This window comes from Ceratotherium simum, chromosome 22 (assembly GCF_057802395.1).
Source record: "Ceratotherium simum simum isolate JZ-2026a chromosome 22, ASM5780239v1, whole genome shotgun sequence".
NCBI classification, from domain to species: domain Eukaryota; kingdom Metazoa; phylum Chordata; class Mammalia; order Perissodactyla; family Rhinocerotidae; genus Ceratotherium; species Ceratotherium simum.
This window is the reverse complement of record NC_141921.1, coordinates 19,683,807-19,706,105: the sequence shown is the minus strand read 5'-3', so window position 1 is coordinate 19,706,105 and position 22,299 is coordinate 19,683,807. Positions and strand designations below refer to the sequence as shown.

The window sequence follows — 22,299 nt, the reverse complement described above, 5'->3', positions numbered from 1 at the left end:
TTGTGCATGGTCTTGATCTTTCTCTCTCTCTCCTCCCACATGTTTACTTCTTAGTGATTCTATCCTGATCTTTTTACTATATTGAGTTCCTGGACCCCTTTCTTTAGGATTGTTATGGATTAAATTCAAATAGAAGAGTCTAGACAAAGTCGATTTCAGTGATCTGTTTTTCTCCACTATTTCATTACCACATATCCTGCAAAAGTTGAGCAACAGTACACATGTACTATGAGAGAGAAAAGAAGGGTTTTGATTTAACCTCAGGTTTCTAAACTGCTGCATCTGCTTTTGTTTGACCAGCTACAGTGTGCTTACCCCAGGGGACAGTGGCAAGGCAAGATTATAACAACAGAATGGGATGGTACTTTGTATACAAAAACTTCTATATTCTAGCAAACCAAAGGGCTTATTAGATAATGTGTCTGCAGTGGGTAAGAATCATGACAAGGCTGATAGATCATGAGTTTATCTCTATTTTAAAAGAATCCACAGATGGTACTAACCCTATAACTTATATAACTGTTATCATGGGGTCAAGCAGCTGTATGACCATCAAAGATGATATTTTTTTAAGATTAACTGACATTATCTATATGTGTGGTTATTCCCTTTTTAGCACGAGGTAGAACTAACATTGAACTTAGAGAGAAATTCATCCTACCTGAAGGGGCATCCCAGGGGATGACCCCTTTCCGATCACGAGGTCGAAGGTCCAAACCATCTTCCCGGGCAGCCTCCCCTACTCGCTCCAGCTCAAGTGCTAGTCAGAGTAACCACAGCTGTACGTCCATGCCATCTTCTCCAGCCACCCCAGCCAGTGGTACCAAGGTACGTATTGAGCTCCATTATGGCCTTCTTCCCCGTCCCATCTTTGTAGATATTCATTGTTCAGTGTAGCCTCTGAAAGACTCCAGTGAGGAGAGGAACATAAAGACATACAGACTCAGCTCTGCCTAGACAAGGCTGACCAGGCCCTAGTGGTACACAGATACAGGACCTTTAAGATGACTACAGAGGACATTTATTAAAATATGAACTCAGGTCGTAAAGTCAGAAACGCTTCTTTCCACATATTCCCAGTTTGAGTTTGAGCCCATCCAGAGTTACTGATTTTGGAAATCCGGGCACTACCTCTGCAGCTGGAGCCAACAGATAAGTTTGCTGTTATGATGGGTGATGTATGAAGAATGCTATTGCCTTTTAGCCTGGTCCCTTTCCTCCTGTTGGACTGAGGCTTATTTTATTTTGTTTTGTGTTTCTTTAAAAGTCAGTGACTTCTATTTATTTTTTATGTTCCAAATTTGCTCCCTTTCTGTTCCATTTTCAATTGTTCCCATCCTTCCCTTTGGATTTCCATTTCACAGACTCCACTTCAGTTCTCTCGCTGTTATGACAAACCCTGGTTGGTAAACAGTAAAGCTGGCATCCCTATCAGGGACAGCCATTATCCTGACCTCCAGCTGCTCAGCCCCGAGGTAGAGTATGGCTTTGCTAAGGACACAGTCAAGGCGAGGCCCTCGCTAATGCCAAGAACTTGACCAGCTATTCTTCCTGACACAAATCCATGCTCTTATCCATCTTTGTGGTGCTTGCTCTCACAGCTAATTCATCTAGTCAAGTGTTTTTCAGGGGTTTCTAACTCGGATTCACCAAAATTGGAGAGAAATAAGAGATGCCTAGAACTGGATTGTTTAATAACTTTCTAACAGTCTTTAGAATGACATTTGTTCAGAGTGATAAACAATGGTCATTCTTGGTGATTTTTTTATTGATATTGTTTATAATCAGGCTTCTTGGAGTCTCCAAATGTCAGATACACAGACGAGTTATGAACACTTGAAATTCAACTATGGTGCATGTTCAGCAGTCTTCTATCTTTGCTTAGAACAGAAGAGTGGCTGACACTCCCTGCCCTGAGCCACATCTGAGGGGTGGTTGGTATCTCCACACTGGTCCAAGGTGTGGGTGCTGCCTACTCCGGCCAAGCACAGTATCAGTGAACACTGCTCTGGTCTCAGATTTTAGCTTCTGAATCTCTTGGCCTAGGCACTTGGGTGTCTGTAGCCTTGATTGGAATACACATGCTAGCAGTTAAGCATGTTCAAGTGCAGTCATTAAAATGCCCAAGCACTTTTGGAAGAGCAGTGTTTCAGAAACAAAACATGGGCCAGTGGCTTGTCAATAGCAGTACAATTTGCATTCTAGCTCCTGCTGGGGAACATTGGATTCTTATGCCTCAAAAGGTAGCATTGCCTTCAGTCATGTAAAGCTTCAGCCAGAGAAAGCAGGAGGTACAAGAAGCCAATGCCTTTGAATGGACTGTTGCTTTGGGATTCATCCCACTCCAAGCTAAAACTCCAGTTCAGAAATATATCTGGTTTAGAACATGATCTGGGGACCTACTGCCACTAAAACCCCAAGGCTCAACCTGCTTGTCTTGATTTTCCTCTTCCTTTAAGGGCTACAGTTTCATGAAAGTCTCAGAAGTTCTAAAATTTTAAGTGTTTTAATTATGAAGAACAAATTCTCATAGGATTCTGATACATCAGCTTGTTTGTTTTGTCTTAGAGTTTTACCTTTTGTTTTGTTTTGTTTTGAGGTTTCATCTTTCCTTACCTATTGGTGTTCTACAGGCCGTGTCCTGACGTGGACTACAGCCCAGGGTCTCCGGGGCTGCGGTCTCCCCAGCAGCAGTGCTCACGATAGCTTCTGAAACTGGTGCTCTTCCTCCTGTGTGGGCCAGGAGGGTTTGTGCTTGAATGTGAATCACTTTCTGTCGCTTTTGCTTTTTCTTTATAAATTAAAGAAGCACAAGAAACACCATGAAATGGGTTGCTTTATTCTTCTATTTGTATAAACATCTTAAAGGTCCTGGAAAACAATTTACACAGTTGATTTCAAAGAAAAATTAGAAGAGCCTACCATGGCATGAATGATGTTTAAAACAGACCAAAAATTCTTTCTCCAAATTAAGTCTACCACTGTCTTCAAAAAGCCACTCAAATAGGAAATGTAGCTCCTACCGGTAGCACTGATAATAACATCCACCCAGCTCTTTTCCAGTCTAGGAAGTGCTTCTGCATGTGACTTATTCATTCAACAACTTTTTACTGAGCCCCTTTTCTGTGCCAGACACTATTTTAGGTGGTGAGGGTATGACAGTGAACAAAACAAAGTCCTGCTTTTATGGAGTTTACTCTTCAATGCAGGAGAGACAGACAACAAACAGGGAGCCTCCCAGGGCTGATTGAGGAACAGGAGGCCAATGTGGCTGGATGGATTGAAGGAGAGGGAGGGTGGCAGAAATGAAGTCAGGCAGGATCTATCCCTGCTTTCCTGAGGAAGAAGTAAAGACACAGGTGTTAATTTAGATAAATCGCAGGGCCCAGACCCAAGCCCAGGTCTCCTGGCTCCTCAGTCAGAGCCTTGTGCCTAATACCACAGTCCCACTCTTGTGTACTTCTAATCATTTATTTGATCCACAAGTCAGGTAATTGTAGCTGCATTTACCAATGAGGAAATAGACTGATGATCTTAACCTGACTGAAGTTACTGCACCTACCCCGTGATAGAGACTGGAGTAATATTTGCATTTCCATATTAAATATTTGGGGCTAGAACTCGTATTTCGATGTCTAGCCCCAAAACTTTGATACCTGGGATTATTTGGGTTTTTTTCCTTTACTCATTCCTCATATTTCTGTTTGTTATAACTATTATAATCTTACTATTCGAGGGGTTTTTTTCCCATTCTAGTTGAAATTTGTTGGTAAAATAGAAGGTATTGGAAGACATTTTGAAATTTTAAATGAACATGAAAACATTATTTTGGGAATCATCAAAATACATGACCTAGGACACTTTCAAAATAAATCTTTGTTTTCCTGGACTTTTAATTTGCTTTTCAATCAATTAGACATAACGAGGCTTAAAATTGAATTTTAAAATCAAATTTTAAAATTGAATTTCTATCAAAGATTTCACCAAGTAAATATGACCTTTTATTCTTTTAAGGTTATTCCATCAACAGGCAGCAAGTTGAAACGACCAACACCAACTTTTCATTCTAGTCGAACATCCCTCGCTGGTGATACTAGCAATAGTTCTTCCCCAGCCTCCACAGGTGCCAAAACCAATCGAGCAGGTGAGTGCCTGCCCTAGTACCTGTGCACTGGCATAGGGGCTGAGGGGAATGACCAGGCTAGGAATTGGAAACAGCAGCCTCTCAGCAATGCTTCACTGCTCCCCCAGGGGCAAATAATGAGAATAGCACTTAGGAGTGGTGCCCTGAAAGACAGACCTGCTTGACTTTTTCTCCTGTCACTACAACTAGCTCTAACCTTGCCTTCTGAGAGCAGATGCTTCCACAGCCAAAGCTGGACTACCTGTTCTCTCTCAAAAATGATCATATTTGAGAGAATGTAAAAGGAAGAAAGGCCTCCTGAAGCAGGGCCTTCCTCAGAAGTCCAGTGTTGGGCCTGGCCATTTGCTATTAATTTTTCTAACACCCCATATTTATTATTGCTGCTGGTGAGCCAAGAAAGTCAGGGAAAGATGGCATCTGTTCACCTGTTGATGTTCCTTGTGGGAACCTAGGAATTTGGCTTCATTTCCTGGCTCTCTGTTTCCCATCACTTTGCCCCCATTCTCAGTCTGCTTATGCGTTACCCCAGCTGGCAGGCTCTCATCTGTGCTGAGGCGATCGAGCAGCCTTGCTCAATTCCACTGTGGGGGCATATGAGGTAACAATGCCACTGATAAAAGCTGGTTTCTAGTCCTCACAGGGAAGCTTCTCAAGTAGAATCATAAAGCAGAAGAGGTTTCAGCAACTTCTGTGTAGATGAGACGACCAGGGTCTAGAAAGGCTCTGGTTTGCCCAAGGTCACACAGCATATCAGGTGGTATTAGGATCAGAACCCTGGCCTCTAGTCACTTGTTCTCCCTCCCTCCCCGTCCCCCCATGCCACTCTGTTAAGTCTGCTGCTTTATTCTTGAATTCCAGACCCTAAAAAGTCAGCCAGTCGCCCTGGGAGTCGGGCCGGGAGTCGGGCCGGGAGTCGAGCCAGCAGCCGACGAGGAAGCGATGCCTCTGACTTTGACCTTTTAGAGACGCAGTCTGCTTGCTCAGACACTTCAGAAAGCAGCGCCGCAGGGGGCCAGGGCAACTCCAGGAGAGGGCTAAACAAGCCCTCCAAAATCCCAACCATGTCTAAGAAGACCACCACTGCCTCCCCCAGGACTCCGGGTCCCAAGCGATAACACTGTACAAGCACCCCCAAGCCTCTATCCACTTTGAATCCTGCTCCATACATCGGGTGTATATTTATTCTGAACGGGAGAAGTTATATTGTTAAAAGTGTAAAAGAATAATTGTGTTATGAAGCTGCCTTATTTTTTTTCTTTTTGTAAGTTACTATTTTCATGTGAATATTTATGTAGATAAAATTTGCCTCCTGGTAACCCTGTAATGGATAGGGCCCAGAAACTAAATATTTGAGAAAAACAAGTGAAAAGGTCAAGATGCGAATGTGTATTTAAAAAAAAAAAGAAGAAGAAAAGAAAAGCCTCTAAATAGGGTTTCTGCGCCGTGCAGGGTTGTAAACCTGCTTTATCTTTTAGGATTATTCCTAAATGCATCTTCTTTATAAACTTGACTTGCTGTCTCAGCAAGATAAATTATATTAAAAAAATAAGAATCCTGCAGTGTTTAAGGAACTCTTTTTTTGTAAATCACAGACACCTCAATTAGCAAGAACTGAGGGGAGGGCACTTCCAATTGCTTTGTCCATTTTTTTAACGTTGTGTGATTTTAGCTGAAGGGAGGGAAGCTCTCCTAGGTAACATTTGCACATGATACAGCAAAAGGAGTTCATTGCAATACTATCTTTGAATACTGTTTCAGAACTGGGTGTTTAAGGGACAAATAGCTGCTAGAATTCAGGGGTAAATGTAACTGTTCAGAAAATGTCAGACCATTGGAGGTTTTAAGAGTCCTGGTTTATAACTTCCTATCCAGCCCAGCCACCAATTACTCCTGTGCTCACCAGGACCCAGGCCCTTGGCAAGGGGAGACTCCTTGGTGGTATTGTGAATTATAGATTTGTTTATCTGCATTTTTTGCTATTTATTTAAATGGTCGATCAAGTTCCCACAAACTGAGGAATGAATTCCACGAGCCTATTCTGAAAATGTGGACATAAACACTTGCTTGTCCTTTAAAGGAGTTCACCAGCACACTTGTTAACAAGTCCCGTTTGCTTCTGTCTTTTTTTGTGTGTAATAAAGTCAACTGACCAAGTGACCATGAAGAGGGGCTGTCTGGGGCTCCTGTTTTTTAGCTGCTGTTCCTCTTCAGCTCCGACCATGTTGCTGTGTGATTATCTCAATTGGTTTTAATTGAGGCAGAAAGTAAAGCTCTACCAATGAACTGTTTAAAAACAAGACACACTTTTGTATTAAAATTGCTTGCAGTAACAAATATTTTGTATTTCCTGATTTTCTTCTCAACCATTACCTTATATATAACATGTTATGCTGGGGTATGATTGTGTTTTAGGTACTTTACTGCATTATTCAAATCAGAATATCTTGATGGATAAATTATGGAGCTCATTAATAGATTTTTTTCTTGTTTATTTTATCCTCATTAATTTTATTTAACAATGGAACAAAGAAATAATCAGGCTATTGTTAACATAAGTCTGTAGGGTATCTGCCCCACTTATGTGATTAAACAAATACCAATATGTAAGAAGATTATTAGAAATCACAGAGATCCTAGGGTTTGAGAGAATGGGGCCAATTTCCCAAAGTGCGCTGAAATTTCTGGTTAAATGATAGAATAAAATTTCAGAGGTGGAAGCAGAATTGGTCATCAAATCTAGCTCCTTTATTTTACAGATGGAGAAATTAGAATGAGAAAGAGGATGAGAAAGTGATTTGCCTGAGATCACAGAATGAATAAATGGAAAAGTGGACCTTAAATCTAGTCCTTGACTCCCTATTCAAATCTGGCAGTTCTATTTCCCCCAGCCCGTAGTTGGCTTTATGATAATTAGAACAGCCAAATATTAACTAATTCTAACAACAGGAATTAGACTAGGAAATAACTAGAGAACTTGAGAGGTAAGAGGGTTGCAACTCAGCTGCCTGTGTTCTTGATCATTAGGCCATACTCCTCTTGTGATACGGGAAGTTGGTAAGATGGACGCACGTTTGCCAAAGCTGTTTGAGGCCAAATATCCAGATTAAAAGGAATCTGCAGCCTGATCCCAAAGGAAGTGTTTATTCTCCATGGAATTAGTAACTTCAAAATGCCAGAACTTCATGTAATATAGTGTTGTTACCCAAATTTGCTTCCCCCTCTAAGCCTCCTGGGTACAGAAGCATGCTGAAAACAGCTTTACCTCCATCTTTTCAGAGTCTGGACTATGGTCACTTGTTTTTCTTACCAAGTAATTCAGGTTTTCTCTGTCTTGAAGACAAATCTCAGCTAGTAGTGGAATCTGCAGAAAGTATATTCGCATTCAACAAACAACTGTATGCAAGACCATGTGGGAAATACAGGGATGCCAGAAAAAGGGTTAAAATAAAATTGCAGTTCTGTGAAACAAGTGCTAAACAAGTAATGCAAATTTGGTGTCTGCTTGGGTAGAGGATGAATGTGAGTTCCTGAGGCCTTGAATGACAATAGCTAATATTAATGACTGCTTACTATATGCCAGTCACCCTGCTAAGTGCTCTGTATACATGCTCATTTAATCCCCATCACAATCCTACAATTGTGAGCCCCATTTATAGATGAGAAACTGAGCCTGAGAGAGGTTAAGTAACCTGCCCAAGGTCACAGCATTGCCAGGTGGCTGGGGGAAGCCCTTGTTTGACACCACTTTCTCCAAGAAACCTTCCCCACCTCAGTTCCCTTCCAGTTCTGGAGTTCTAGGATTCTACCCACACATCGCCTGCCTCTCCCTTCCCCTTCCCTTTCAGGCACTTTGCTGGCCCCTCAGCCAAAGAAAAGCCTGTTTATTTTATCAGGCTTTTCCAAAGGCAGAATAAAGTCTGCCTTTGGAAATGACTATAGGTTCACCTGACTGTCACCCCTGTTAAAGTAGGGGCCACTTGGGGGCAGGGAGCTGGTTGGCTACAGCAGAGAGCAGCCCATGAGGGCTATTGCTGAATTGAATTGTGCAGTGATGCCCTTTGGAATGGCTAAAACCCGATGTTTAGGTTTATGGGAATGTGAGGCCCGTTGTTTAAAGAACACAGCTCTCTCCGCTCATCCTAAATTGAGATAAATAATTTCTGCTATTACAAGAATCAGCTCAGCACAGGGCTACTTGCAGTCTAGCTGGGAGCCCAGCGTTGCACAATACACACTCTGAGAATTACAGGCTAGATCTGAGGCCTCAAATGATGAGTGGACTCAAAGGGGAGTGCAGAGGAATGCCCAGGGGCATAGAGGACAGGGAAAGGGCCAGGAGATTCAGAGACCCTGACCGAGCTTGATACTCAAGGACACCTCCTTGACTCTGCTCCCTGCCTTTATATGCAGTCACCAAGCCCTGTGGATTCAGCCTCTTAAATAGCTTTCTCCTCTGCCCTCCACCTCATCATCATTAGAGGATCATTGTCGTCATCCTCCCTGCTACCCCTCCCATTACTGTACATGCCTCCAACTGTGGCTCCTGACTCCAGTCCCCCTCCCTCCAATCCATAGTCCCCTCTGCATCTGGTCTTGCCCTGGGCACATTCAATGGCTAAGCTGCAGCATCCTTATCCAGGTTTACAAGCAGTGTGGAAATTGACCTGTTGGGTACAAGGCAGACTAGGTACAGACTTAAGACAGCAGCAAATGATTGTTTAGATTTGTTCTGATATTTTTTAAAAGTTTGAATGATCATGGGAAAATGTGAACTTTAGCGGACATCATACATTTATTTTGAGGTTTAATCTTTTTGTGTGTGTGTGTGTGAGGAGATCAGCCCTGTGCTAACATCCCCCAATCCTCCTCTTTTTTTGCTAAGGAAGACTGGCCCTGGGCTAACATCCATGCCCATCTTCCTCCACTTTATATGGGACACCGCCACAGCATGGCTTACCAAGCAGTGCGTCGGTGCGCGCCCGGGATCCAAAACAGCGAACCCCAGGCCACCGCAGTGGAGTGCGGGCACTTAACTGCTTGCACCACCAGGACAGACCTGAGAGGTTTAATCCTGACAGACACCATAACCATCTGGTGTCCAGAGTCCTCATCTAGCCTCCCTGCAAGGCCCTTTGTGGTCTGTCCCTTGCCAGCCCCTCCAGCTTCATCCTCACTCTCAGCCTCACCATTTGCCCCCCCCCACACACACACACTGAACAGCTCACCTGCACATGAGCACCTGCCCCAGCCCAGCTCCACTGTTGTGTGTGATGGGGGAAGTCCCTTAACCTCTCTGTGCCTCAGTCTCCGCATCTGTTAACAGGGGATTTAAATGGTGTCTACCCTATAACAACGCGTGTGCCTGAAAAACCTGATAGAGAACATGCCTGACACATGGTAAGTGCTATTTGTTACCTGCCATTGTTACACTCCCTCAGATCTCAGGGCCTTGACACAAGCTATTTCCTCTGCCTGGAACACTCTCCTCCCACTGACCTTTCCAGTCATCCCAGGCCAATTCCTTCTAGTCTTCCCAGCTCGGTCTAGGTGTCACTTCCTAGGCTTCCAGCGCAGCGCCTTAAGCATAAATGAATAAATGCAGTGAGAGAGCGCCTAGGGAAGAGCAGGCTGTGCGAAAGGGAACTAGTCGGTCGAGGAGTCTCCCTGAGGAGCCTTCCCTTGCAAGCCGCTGAGGGCCGTGACAATTTAGATGCGCAAAGGCGGTTCCCAGACCCTCCGGAAGGGCCCCAGAGCTCCTTGGCCTGGCTGGAGGCAGATGCGCGTTTCCCGCGCACGGCTGAATCGGCACCGGGTCCGCGGGGCGCACAGCGAGAGCTGGCGGTGACCGCGCAGCCGCTGGAGCAGCTGGGGTGGCCCACCTGGGCGCTGCCCGGGAGCACGCGGGGGCCAGGTGGGTGGGCGCGCCGGGAGCAGCGACTGAGCGGCGTCCGGAAAGGAGAAGCCCCCAACAGCGGCGCAAGGGGACAGCGGGGAAGGCGTCGAGAAGCCAGCGAGGAGCTGCGGTGGCGGGGACCCCGGGCCTGGCTGCTGCTGGCAGAGGAATGCGCCCCACTCTCCGGGCATGGTCGGCACTCGCGGGGCCCCTCTACCTCTAGACCCGACTGAGGCATTTCGGGTTGTGGGGCGACACTCCGCGCACCAAGGCGGGGCTGCCGGGTCACTCCGCTGGCCGGACCGAGACTCAGGATCCCCGCCAGGGCGAGGGCGCTCGGACACGCCCCGCGGGAGCGCAGGTTCCTGATTTCCCCGGACGGCGCCGCTGCCCTGGGGTCCCTAGGCCGAGGCCCGGAGCCTGCCCGACGGCGCGGCCAGCGGCTGGGAGTGGAGCGCAGGACGACCCTGAAGACCCTGAGGACTGGGCTGCGGACCCCCTCGCCCGACCCGCGCATCACCCACCAGCGGGTCGCATCTCGGAGTAGCCACCACCTGCGACGCCAACCACATCTCAGAGCCGCTTCCCGGGGGCGTGGCTTCCGCGGGCCTGGCCCCGCCCCGGGCCCCCATTGGTCCGTCTGGAGGGGGCGGGACCCGACGGCGGGGCGCGGGAGCGAAGGGCCGCAGCGGCACAGACGGCGGGTCCGGCTGAGGAGGCGCTCGAGGGTCCGGCTGAGGAGGCGCTCGAGCGTCCGCGCCTCGCCGAGCGCCGACGGGAGCCTCCCGCCGCTCCTCCGCTGAGCGGGCCTCGGCGACAGACAGCTTGGCCGTCCGTCCCAGTCCCCGGAGCAGCCCCTGCCCCGAGGCGGCGGGCGCGTCCGCACGGCCCGGAGCCGCGGCAGGTGCGGCGCGGGGGGCGCCCTAGGTCGGCCCGGCGCTCGCCGTCGGGGTCCCCGGCCCGGCCGCGGGGCGGATGCGCGCCCGGTGAGCGCCCGCCGGTCCGGCCGCCATGGCCGCGCGCCCCGGCCCGCTCTGGCTCCTGGGCCTGGCGCTGTGCGCGCTGAGCGGCGGCGGCCCCGGCCCGCGGCCCCCGCCCGGCTGCCCGCCCCGCCGCCTGGGCCCGCGCGAGCGCCGCGACCTGCAGCGCGAGATCCTGGCGGTGCTCGGGCTGCCCGGGCGGCCCCGGCCCCGCGCGCCGCCCGCCGCCGCCCGGCCGCCCGCGTCCGCGCCGCTCTTCATGCTGGACCTCTACCACGCCATGGCCGGCGACGACGACGAGGACGGCGGGCCCCCCGGGCGGCGCCTGGGCCACGCCGACCTGGTCATGAGCTTCGTCAACATGGGTGAGTGCCGGCCCCCGGGGTGGCGGCGGGGACCCGCGGTGACCGTGCGACCTCCGCGGAGCGCGCGTGCGGGGACGGCGGGCTGTGTCCGCGCCCGTCGGGGGCCCCTCGGGGAGAGACAGGGGCTGCAGGGGCGCGTGGACGACCTGGGCAGTGCGAGCCCCGGCCTTGAACGGGGAGTGACCGTGTCGTGGACGCGGACACACGGGGTCAGGGCGGGGCGATCTAAGGGGAGTGGAGGCTGCGGAAAGGGCAGGGGCAGACGCAGGAATGTGAATCCAGGGGCGTGAACCTTCACCCGCCCCCCCAACACACCCAGGAGTAGGAATCATGTCATGTCGGGTGGACCTGGGCAGTGCCAGGACAGGCTGGTCCTGGGGAGACAGATGAGTAAACAGAGGCTGTGATGCTGTCCCTGTGATAAGGGCAGCACTGAAGAAAGGGACAAAGTTCAGTGTGGAAAAGTCTGGTCACATCATCAAAATGACCAGAGCTGAGATGAGAGACCAGATGTCCTGAGTCCACAGCAGCCTCTTCCCTGGGCCAGGGCCCCAGAGCCTTAGGTGGGTGTGGCTGTCAGGGAGTGAGTGGACAAGGAGACTCAGCTCAGTGGGGCAGGCCCTGTGGTCTTGTCACCCTGGGCCCACACCTGGGACATGGCTTGGCTTGGCAGGAGTGTCCAGGACTGTGGAATGACCCAGTGGGCAAAGATGTTCTCCCAGGAAAAGCCCAGCTTTTCCTCTGCAGAAATTTTACTCCAAATCGTGGAGCCATTTACCCTTAAAGTTCTCAAAGAAGCCTTTTCCATTACCAAACTCTCTTTAATGTACAGTCGTGAATATTTGTCCCCTATCTGCTTTGCCTCCTGCCTGTGGCCAGTGAGGGGCAGGGTCTGGGCTGGGGCAAAACCAGGCTGGACCTGGGGACCCAAGGACTACAGCTCAGCCCGAGGTGGGGAGAACTGTGGGCCCGAGAGCAGGAGAGGACCCTTGCCAAGGCCACCAGCCTCCCTTCACCTACAGCATCGCTCTTAATCCTCCCAGCAACCCTGTTAACAGCCATGATATTTACCCCCATTTCCCAGGTGAGGACAGTGAGACTCAGAGAGACAGTGACATGCCCAGGATAGCACAGCCTCTACGTGGCCAGGACAGGCCCAGACTGTTTGGTCCTACATTCAGTGCTCAAGGAGGCAATGTTTCTGTTGTCAGGAGGGCTGGCTTTCAGAGTGGAGAGAGCTTTCAGAGGGGTTTAGGCAGAGGAACCCAGGGGACAGAGCGGCACCAGGTTTTTTGGGATCCTTAGGCTTTTGCTTCCTACACTATTGCAGGAAGAGGGGACAGCCAAGGAGGCCTCTGTCCCCCCCAACCCAGAGCTGGTGGTGGGCTGAGGTGGGGGAGCGAGCAGCAGGAGGCCGCTGTTGACCTCTGCTGAGAGCCCAGTGCCCGGCACAGGACTTGGGCCAGTAGGTTCTGGATGCCACCTTCCTGTCTAGAGGGTGAGGTGGGGACAGAGAAGACCATATGTGGACCTGAGGCTGGAGCTCTGTCCTCGGGACAAGCTGACCCGGGCTTAGGACCAAGAAGAGCTGTGGATGCAGTCACCCCGAGAATGCCCCCAGGGGAGCCATCCGTTAGAGTGAGTCACCGCCCAGCCCATGTTCTGCTTCCCTCAGCATCCCCTGGGTCAGGGCGTGCACAGCCTTGGTGGGAGCTGCTGCTGTGAATCGAGCAGTGCCCTTTGCTCAGGTGGACTTGGTTCCTCTCCTGCCTCTGCTATGTGATCTTAGGCAAGTCCCTCCCTGTCTCAGCCTCAGCTCCCTCCTTGTAAAATGGGGATCCTAGTGACTGATGCATCCTCAGGGTTGTTGTGCGTTTGGTTGGCGGAGGGGGAGGAGCCTAGAGTCAGCCCCTCTCTTGTAAGGTGAACCTGGCCCTGGTCACTGCTGACCCCAGTTCCTCCCAGCTGCTCCCCAGCCTTGGTGTGGCTATGACAGGAATGTCCCCACATATCTTATACACATGTGAAACCCAGAAACAGATTTTAAAAGCCAACCGAAGGTCTACCTATTTTTAAAATAAAAATTAGCATTTGAAGTTCCATAGCTTTATGATTCCTCATCCATGCAACATGTGATGCTGTTTTACCAGCCTCATTTCATGGGCTCAGAGAGGTTAAATATTCAGCCCAGGGCCACACAGCACATCCGTGGCATCATCTAGGCTGTGGATTCCAGATCCCAGCTTCTTCCCACGCCACCTCTGCATGTTTCATTAAGATCTAAGGCCTCTGATGCTGTGAGATTAACAAGCAGATCTTTGTTCAGGGGAAGCCCAGTCTGTGGGCGGGCCCAGCCAGCTGTCAGAAGGGCCTTCTTTATTCTGATGTACTCACTGCACTAGTAGAACTCTTTCAGATAGAGCAGTTTTAACTGGTAATTACCTAGGCTGATGTGGGCATTAGACACCTACCAGGATTCTTACCTGGTTTGGAGGCCTGGGCCCCAGGGCCCTGGGTCTGCGGCCCCTGAACCACCGTGGAATCTAATAGCAGAGTCGCTGTGGTACCAGCACCCACGCCCAGGCTCCCACACCTGTTGCCTCCAGCTCCACCTTTCCTATCAGCCTCATCTGGCTCCTGGGAAGCCAGACCTGGTGCCTGCCAGGCCCCTGACCGTCAGTGGCAGCCGGTAGGACCCAGAGGCCGTGGGCCTCTCGCAGGCCTCCCCCCCTGGGTCAGACCTCTGTGTCCCAGCAGATGCTTTAGGAGCCCAGGTCCTGACTGACAGCGCCTGTGTTGGGAGGTCAGGGCTGCAGTCAGAGCCTGCCTGGCCTGATGTCAATCTCAGCCTTGTAGACTCTGGCTCCCCTTGGCCAGGACACTGTAATGGGGGCTGATACCCACGAGGAGCAGATGGGGCCTGTCCCTGGTGTCCCCTGTGCTCAGGGAGAGACGAGCCCTGAGCTGGGAGACAACACCCAGCTTCTTGTACCGCCCAGGCCCGCCATTGAGGCCTGTGCATCCCAAGTCACGTCCCTTCCCTTCTCTGGGCCTCTGCTTTCTCGTCCAGTCTACAGGGATGCTGTCAGAAAACAAGGGGCCTCCCAGCCCTCACCCTGTGGCTCTGTGTCAGAGGCACCTTCTCACAACACCCCATGTCCTCGGGCCGAGTGTATGTGTGACTGGTGCACCTCGGGCCCCTCAGGCCAGCCCAGCCCCTCCTGAGGGAGGAAGAGGGGCAGGAAGGACCACCTCTGCGTGTTCCTCCTGAATCCTCTCCACCTCGTGTCAGCAGAGCAGCAGGTACCATGTTCCAGATTGAGAAACTGAGGCACAGATAGCACTGCGGGCAGAAGTCTATCCCGAACAGAATGGAGCCATCTTCTGTGCCAGGCACAGTTCTAGTTACTGGGATATGACAGTGAACGAAACAAAGTCCCTGCCCTCATGGAGCTGATCTTCTAGTGGGAGAGACAACTGACAAATCATAAGCTGTAAAGATGAGCGTCAGGTGGTCTGGACAGTGACACTCTTGTCTGGACACGAGGAAGGGCTGAGCGGTGGGAGGGCAGGCAGGACTGGGGGGGGTTCTGACCTGGGACTCAGACAGACAGAGTTTGCATCTTGACTCCACCACCTACTTTCAGGGTGATCTGGACTTTCCAGTTCACCTCTCGGAGCCTCAGTTTCCTCCTCTGTAAAATGGAGATAGTCACAGCACCCACCCTGTGGGGCTGTTCAGGGGTTGTGTGAGATGGTACCCAGTGATGACCACATGCCCAGAACTCCACATATGTTCCTTCATTTGCACCTCACAGTTACTGTCATGTCTTTGTTTTAAATAGAGGAGAGTGAGGCTCAGAGAAGTTAGGTGATTTTCCCAAGGCCACACAGCAGGTTGTCTCCCTGCCTGCACATCCTCTGCTCTTCTCCCCCACAGAAGCTGCCTCTTGACCCAGCCCAGGGCCTATCATTAGATGCAGTAACTGCTGCTGAATTGAACTGTATGGAATATATGTTGTAAACTGAGAATCCTGTTTGTAAGTGTCTTTAATGTTTTAGCGTTCGCAGAAATAATGCATGCTCATTATATAAAATTCAGACCACACAGAAACATACAACCTAAGTGCCCTGGGTATCCTACTCCTACCAGCCCATACCCTCAGACAACCACCGTACATGCATTTGGCCTGTTCTTTGAACTTCATGGCAGTGGAGTCATACAGTTCATACTCTTGTGTCTAGTCTTTCACTCAACATAATTTTTTTGAGAGTCATCCATGTTGTTGTTGTACCTGTAGTTCTTTTTTTATAAATGACTTATATTGCATTGCATGACTGCACCACATTTATCTGTTCTGATGAGTGGACATTTGAGTTGTTTCCAGTTTGGGGCTATGAATAAAGCTGCTCTGAATATCCTTATACACGTCCTTCTGTGGATGCAGTAAACTTGGATTTTAATCCTGACTGTGCCACTTGGGAGCTGTGAGACATCACACAGCTTCCTTTTAAAGTCTCTGAACCTCGGGCTGGCCCCGTGGCTTAGAGGTTAAGTGCGCGTGCTCCGCTACTGGGGCCCGGGTTCGGATCCCAGGCGCGCACCGACGCACCGCTTCTCCGGCCACGCTGAGGCCGCATCCCACATACAGCAACTAGAAGGATGTGCAACTATGACATACAACTATCTACTGGGGCTTTGGGGGAAAAAAAAAGGAGGAGGATTGGCAATGGATGTTAGCTCAGAGCCGGTCTTCCTCAGCAAAAAGAGGAAGATTAGCATGGATGTTAGCTCAGGGCTGATCTTCCTCACAAAAATAAATAAATTAAAAAAAAAAAACTGTTAAAGTCTCTGAACCTCATTTCCTCACCTTTAAGACAAAGTGAAGAAAGCTTCCCTCCCGGGGATGAGTAGGACTAAGCGAGATGTGCAGTGAGGCCAACTGGGTGCCTGCCATATGGTAGGAACTTAATAAATGTGAGCTGATACATTGCATCCTGCTTCTGTGCCGTTGCTCATGTTATATGCCTTGCATAGAATACACTCATCTCCATTTCTGCTTCTAAAAGGGGGTGGGCAGGGGTTTCTATAAATCTGATTCCTCCTACGCCCACTCCTCCCAAAGAGACAGGCACCCTCCATGATTAGAGTCCTCATCTTTATCGTGTATATTTCTCTTAGAATTCTGGTTGCTTTCTGCCTGTAGATTCAGGGGTATGCCTGGCTCCTTTCTCTCGCTCCCCAGGAAACCATGAACAACCTGAGAACAGGGACCAAATCTGATTCTCATGGCACCGCCATGCCACCGTGCACCCCAGGCCCTGCATAGCAGACATGCAAAGTTGAAGGAAAGAGGGATGCAGCTGGAGGCAGGGAGCGCCGAGAGCCGGGGGAAGGAGCCCTGAGAGCCAGGGGAAGGAGCCTGGGCCTGGTCTGGTGGGACAGAAGCGGGGCCAGCCCTCCTTATCTTTGTGGAAGCCAACAATGGGTGCAGCATCTTCCTGGGCCCTCTCCTGGGACTCCGAGTCTCCAGAGGGCCCTGCCTGGAGGAAGGTGGCTTCAGCAGGCATTCTCAGGGCACCTGTTGACAGAAGAACCTTGTTGACTGGTGACTCCGCCCCCCAATATCACCACCCAGAGGAACTCCAGGGCCACTCATTTTATATGGGCTCCAAATCCGAAAGTCCACATGAAGGGCCCTAACCTGACACGTGACCCCTGGCAAGTCTCTGCTCCTTCTGGGCCTCAGTTTCCCCATCTGTGAGGGGTGCCCTGGAGGCCTTTCCAGCTCTGACCAAAGAATGTGCCCACCCCCTGCCTGCTGATGGGGGCTCCTCCAGGAGGGAGGCACAGGGTAGGGAGGAACAACCAGACCACGTCCTCACAGGAACCCATTCCCCATGGGACAGAGGGGATGTGTCACCGTGACCACATCTTTCTGGAAAACTCCCACAGTCAGTTCTTTGCCTGATTTGAACTGGAGGAATCGCATCCTCCTTGCTCACGTCTCCTTGGATCTAATTTTGGTCTCGGCAGGCTTGATGTGGTGGAGTGTGCGGGTGTTCCCTTTTCGTTTGGGGTCCAAAGCCATCTGAGGCCTGGACCAGTAATTATGACAGAGCCGTTTATGGAAACAGCTCTCGAAAAAAGTCAGTAATGAAAACTGACTAAAAATACGTCAGAACTGAAGCCTGGCCTCCTCTCAGCAGCGCTGAGATTTCTGGATGGGAGATAGCCCCTGCGAGTGCACACTCGATAGGTGATCAATTCCGCGGCTCCCCCGTGGGCCTCCAGAGGCCGTAGAGACCTGCTCCTTGTTTTAGGTCTGAAGTGGGGCTCTCAGCCTTGTTACCATCAGGACTAGCCAGACAGGCCCAGCCCATCTGCCTCCTTGGACCCTGGGAAGCCTGCCCTCATCTCAGGGGCCCAGCTGTGAAAGGAGGCAAGTCCCACAGCAGAGTGAAAACATGGGTGGCTTCTGATGGAGACACGCTGTGATGTGGGAGTCACTCCCAGACCAGCAAGATGCCCCAGCCCAAGAGGCTGAGGATGCTGGATGCTGAGCTACTGTCTTGGGGACCAGGAGCCCTTGGGAAGAACAGAGGGGGACATCCCCTCTGGGCCCCGGAGCACAAGTGGCTCGATAAGCAGAATGCTGAGAGCCTCTCATTTCCACCCCACGTTGTTCAGTCTGTGCCCTCAAACTGCTCACCGTCCAGAGGGGCAGATGAACTAGGGATGGGGACCCCTGGGATGGGGGAAAGGGCAAGACCGACAGGCTGCCCTGTGTGGGGTCAGAGGAGGATGAGGGGGCTCTTACAGCTGGACTGGGAGGAAAGTAGCCTGTAGACATGGCAGATGGGGTCAACCTAGGAGAGAGCGGCTTTGAGGAGGGACTCGGGGAGGGCGTTGGCAACCAGAAGGCCCAGGAGCAGTGGGCTGGGCCAGCTCAGGGGGCCTGGAACGCAGAGCTGAGCTTAGGCTCTTCCTGGGGGCCCTGCAGGGCTGGGGAAGGGGTTGAGGGCAGGAAAGACTGATGGACAGGTCAGAAGCCTCTGTTCTCTTAACAGCCGCTCTGGGCTGGAGAAAGAGGGTATCTTTTGAAGTCTTCCTTTTTGGTCACAAACAAGATAGTCATCCAGGTGACTCTGAATTTTGTCCAGGGAACAAAAGTAGCTGAAGCCTTTGCTGGTGTTGGTCTGGTGGACACAGAGTGTGGCATCTGGAGACCTAGCCTGTGAGTGGCGGGTGCAGGGCCTGCAATATGGAAAGGCGGAATGTGGACGGTGGCCGTGGCGGGGGAGGCACCTCCTGCCCACGGTGGGCCCTTCCCACAAACGTGGGATCCGGAGGTGGTTTTATCAGGGGCTGGAGGAGAAGGCCTAGAGTCCTGTGATTGTTTATTTTCCTGGAGCCACAGTAAGGAGGTTAAGAATGTGAACTCTTTGCTTCCCCAAGTGGAACTTTGTAGAAAATAAGGTACCTGTGGAACCAGTGGTGGCATTGTCCCTCCCCGATGCTGGGCCCATGCTCCGCCAGTTCGGGTGTCTTGATGGAGCTGGCTGTCAAGAGTCTCTCTTGGCTACAGGAAACTACAAGTAGCCTCTAGCCCACCTCACAGGGTCATTCATGGACTATCACCACATCAGCAACAGTTGAAGTTTATAAAATTCTTTCTAGGTCATAGAGCTTCTTTGAATCACTGTGCTGAGTTCTTGAAGGCTGAGAAACAGCATTTCTTACACATGAACGGGCCTTGCCTGTCCCTCCAGCCTCATCTTGTACACCTCACCCCTGGACCACTCGATTCCAGCCCCTCCGGCCTCCTGGATGTTTCTGGAACATGGAGGGTTTGGCATTTGCTGTTTCCTCTGACTGAAAGGATTCTCTTCCACCTCGTCACATGACTGGTTCCTTCTCTTCTTCCAGACTTGACTTTTCCCCCGCCTCATTTACCAGGATTTAGGATAATGAATTGAATCCTAGCGTTCTCCAAAGGCAGTGGCTCTCAACCTCCCAGGAGACATTTGGCGATATCCGGAGACATTTTTGGTTGTCACAACTGGGAGGGAAGGTGGTGCCACTGGCATCTAGTGGGCAGAGGCCAGGGATGCTGCTACATGTTCTACAATACACAGGACAGCCCCCCGTAACAAAGACTTATCTGGCCCAAAATGTCGGTAGTGCCAAGGCTGAGAAATCCTGTCCAAAGGTGATCAATGTTTCATGATGAGGATGATGATGGACTAATGGATATTAACATATGTGATGTGTTTCAATCTGTTGCAATTGTTATTCTCTTTGATCCTAAAATTGGCCCTTCTTTGGCCATGATGAAACCCCTTCAAGTTGGCTACTGAGTACTTTTAACTCTCTCCTAGGAGTTTCTGAGGGCTTCCTTGCTGTCTGGTGCAAAAAGATGTTCCAGGCTCTGCTTATGCTTTTCCTGCCCGGGTTAGAATCAGCATTTCTTCACAAGCCCTGGTACTTTGTAGTGGATGATTCTGAGACTGCACTCTGGGCACTAGAGCTCCTCATTGCCCCGTGCTTGGCCAGCGTTTCTAGGCCTTTTCAGTGGACAAAGCTAGGGAATATGTATTTCCTAAGAGAAAAAAAAATCATGAGTTCAAACTAGTATTTCCAATTCAAATTTAGGATTATAGACTTTTACTTAAATTCTTAGATTTTATATTTTCTTTTACACTGAATAACTTGCTCCTAACAGCATTAACATAATAATTACTTTATCCTATAGTTACATATATAATATATATTATACATAATGTCTTATATATATAATAGTTATAGAATAACATCATCATAATACAATTACTAAAAAATTAAGATTTATTTTTAGTTTATTTTGTCCTTAAACTATCCCACTAAAGATGTACAGTCAAATTACTCTGTTTTAAAGTCACTTGAAATGATTTCTCACTATGTGGTTAAGCCACCAACTCAATACATCGTTCATTTACTTTATTTTGCATTTTAGTCCTAGATATTGCTCTTTATTTTTGTATTTTGGATTAATTTTTTTGCATACTTATGTGAAATCTTTACAAAATTTACAAAACAAGGAACATTCAGAGAAGCCTAGCTTCCATGCCCATCTCCTGCACTCTGTCTCTGTTCTTTTCCTCCCCCAAAAGGTAACTATTTTTTTAATTAGTTTATTAGTTTGTAGTTTATCTCTCCGTTTAAAAAATACAATTACATATATACTTATATATGTATACATGATGTATATGCATTTTTATAATATTTGTGTTTTGACTCTTTCTTAGATGAAAGGTGTATTATCTGTACTGTTCATCTTGCTTTTTTTAAAAATAACAATGTCTCCTGGAGATCACTTTATTGTGGAATATAGATGATTTCTTCATTCTAATTTACAGCTGCTTAGCACGCCACCGTGAAGATGTACCGTAGTTCAATTATCCCATGTCCTGTTGATGGGCATTTGAGTCGTTTCCAGTCTTTTTCTGTAACAAATTACAAAACTGTACTATAACACATAACCTTGTACATGAAGCTTTTCATATTTTTGTGAGTGTGTGTTTGGGACAATTTCTCAGAAGAGAGATTTCTGCATCAAAGCGCATATAATTTTGCTAGATATTGCCAGATCCCCTCCATAGGGAGTATGCTGTTTTACATTCCTGCCAGCAGTGCGTGAGAGTGCTCAGGTCTGATTTAGAGTGTCTTACTTGAGAGGTTTTTCCAACTACCACATCTAAAGTAACTCCACACTGGAATGGAATTGGAAGTATCCATATAACTCAGATTTCTAAAATAGATATATCCAGAAAAAATAGATAACAAAATAAATGCAGGTGTGTGTTTGTGCATGGGTTTAGTATACACACATACATTTCCTAGCTCTGGCCCCTGAGAGGGCCTAAAAGCAACGACATTTCATTAGTTATGAGCACACCCTGTGCCCAGATCTTGATTGTTAAATCCCATAAATAAAATGAACCAGAGGTCCTTGGAGAAGTGACTGATTTCAGGGGTGGGGAATGGGAAATTATAAGATGGGCCTGGAGCGCTTGTGGTGCCAGACAGTTAGGAAGTACTCAGAAAAGGATGGGGAGGGGGGCATGTCAGAGGGACAGGAGCCAACCTGAAAAACTCCTGATGGCTAAAGCTGGAACAATTTGAGAAACAAAATGAATAACCATAGTATTGGATTATAACCCATAGAATAAAATAAATATCCATGAATCCATAATGATATAAATAAAAAATTGAATGATTATGGGAGAAAAGACAAGTCTTCCTTTCAAAAAAATTCCAATTAATAAATGTAGGGAAAGAAGGAAATAGAAAATCACTATTGCAATATTACAGTAGTAATTGCTACAGGCAAATCCACTAATGGATGCTAAAATTAGTGCACAAAAGTTTGAGGAAAAGCAGGATATATGCATAAATCTCTGAGTATCTCCTATAAGATATTCTCCCATAAGACATTTATTATTTCCAAAAGAAAAATAGTGACATTACAGTAAAGAGACCTGGAAGATACCACCTTAACCAAAGAATCAGTTAACATCACTAGTAATAACCCATGTTGACATCATGTTGTCTAATTTGATACCCTGAAAAGGAAACATTCTTCTCCAAAAGCCATAACTTCAATCTAATCATCAGAAAACATCAGATAAACCCAAACTGAGGGACATGCTACAAAATCGCTGACCAGTGCTCTTCAAAAGTGTCGAGATCATGAAAGACAAAGACTCATCCATTATTACAGATCAGAGGAGACCAAGGAGACCTAATAACTAAATGAGATGTGGGATCCTAGATTGAATCCTGGAACAGAAAAAGGACATTAGTGGAAAAACTGGTAAAATTCAAGAAAAGTCTGTAGTTAGTGAATAGTATTGTACCAATATCAATTTTCTGGT

The 22,299-nt window shown here is 48.9% G+C and overlaps 2 protein-coding genes across 16 annotated transcripts in view; both read left to right on the top strand.

The window, feature by feature from the left end:
• MACF1 (microtubule actin crosslinking factor 1) overlaps window positions 1-6,478 on the top strand; it is a 330,651-nt gene extending 324,173 nt beyond the window's left edge. For 10 of the 15 annotated variants that reach the window (XM_087446232.1, XM_087446231.1, XM_087446225.1 and 7 more), the window contains 4 exons: window positions 617-828; window positions 1,365-1,475; window positions 4,015-4,144; window positions 5,003-6,478. In XM_087446232.1, coding sequence (XP_087302358.1) covers window positions 617-828; window positions 1,365-1,475; window positions 4,015-4,144; window positions 5,003-5,259 — 710 coding nt within the window. In that variant the 3' untranslated portion in view covers window positions 5,260-6,478. The remainder of the gene's footprint in view (window positions 1-616; window positions 829-1,364; window positions 1,476-4,014; window positions 4,145-5,002) is intronic. The other 5 variants (XM_087446236.1, XM_087446235.1, XM_087446228.1 and 2 more) reach the window with 1 other exon arrangement.
• Window positions 6,479-11,048: 4,570 nt separating this feature from the next.
• Window positions 11,049-22,299, top strand: part of BMP8A (bone morphogenetic protein 8a) — a 34,284-nt gene continuing 23,033 nt past the window's right edge. Inside the window, exon 1 of the mRNA XM_087446212.1 lies at window positions 11,049-11,382. Within this exon, the coding sequence (XP_087302338.1) occupies window positions 11,049-11,382 (334 nt within the window). The remainder of the gene's footprint in view (window positions 11,383-22,299) is intronic.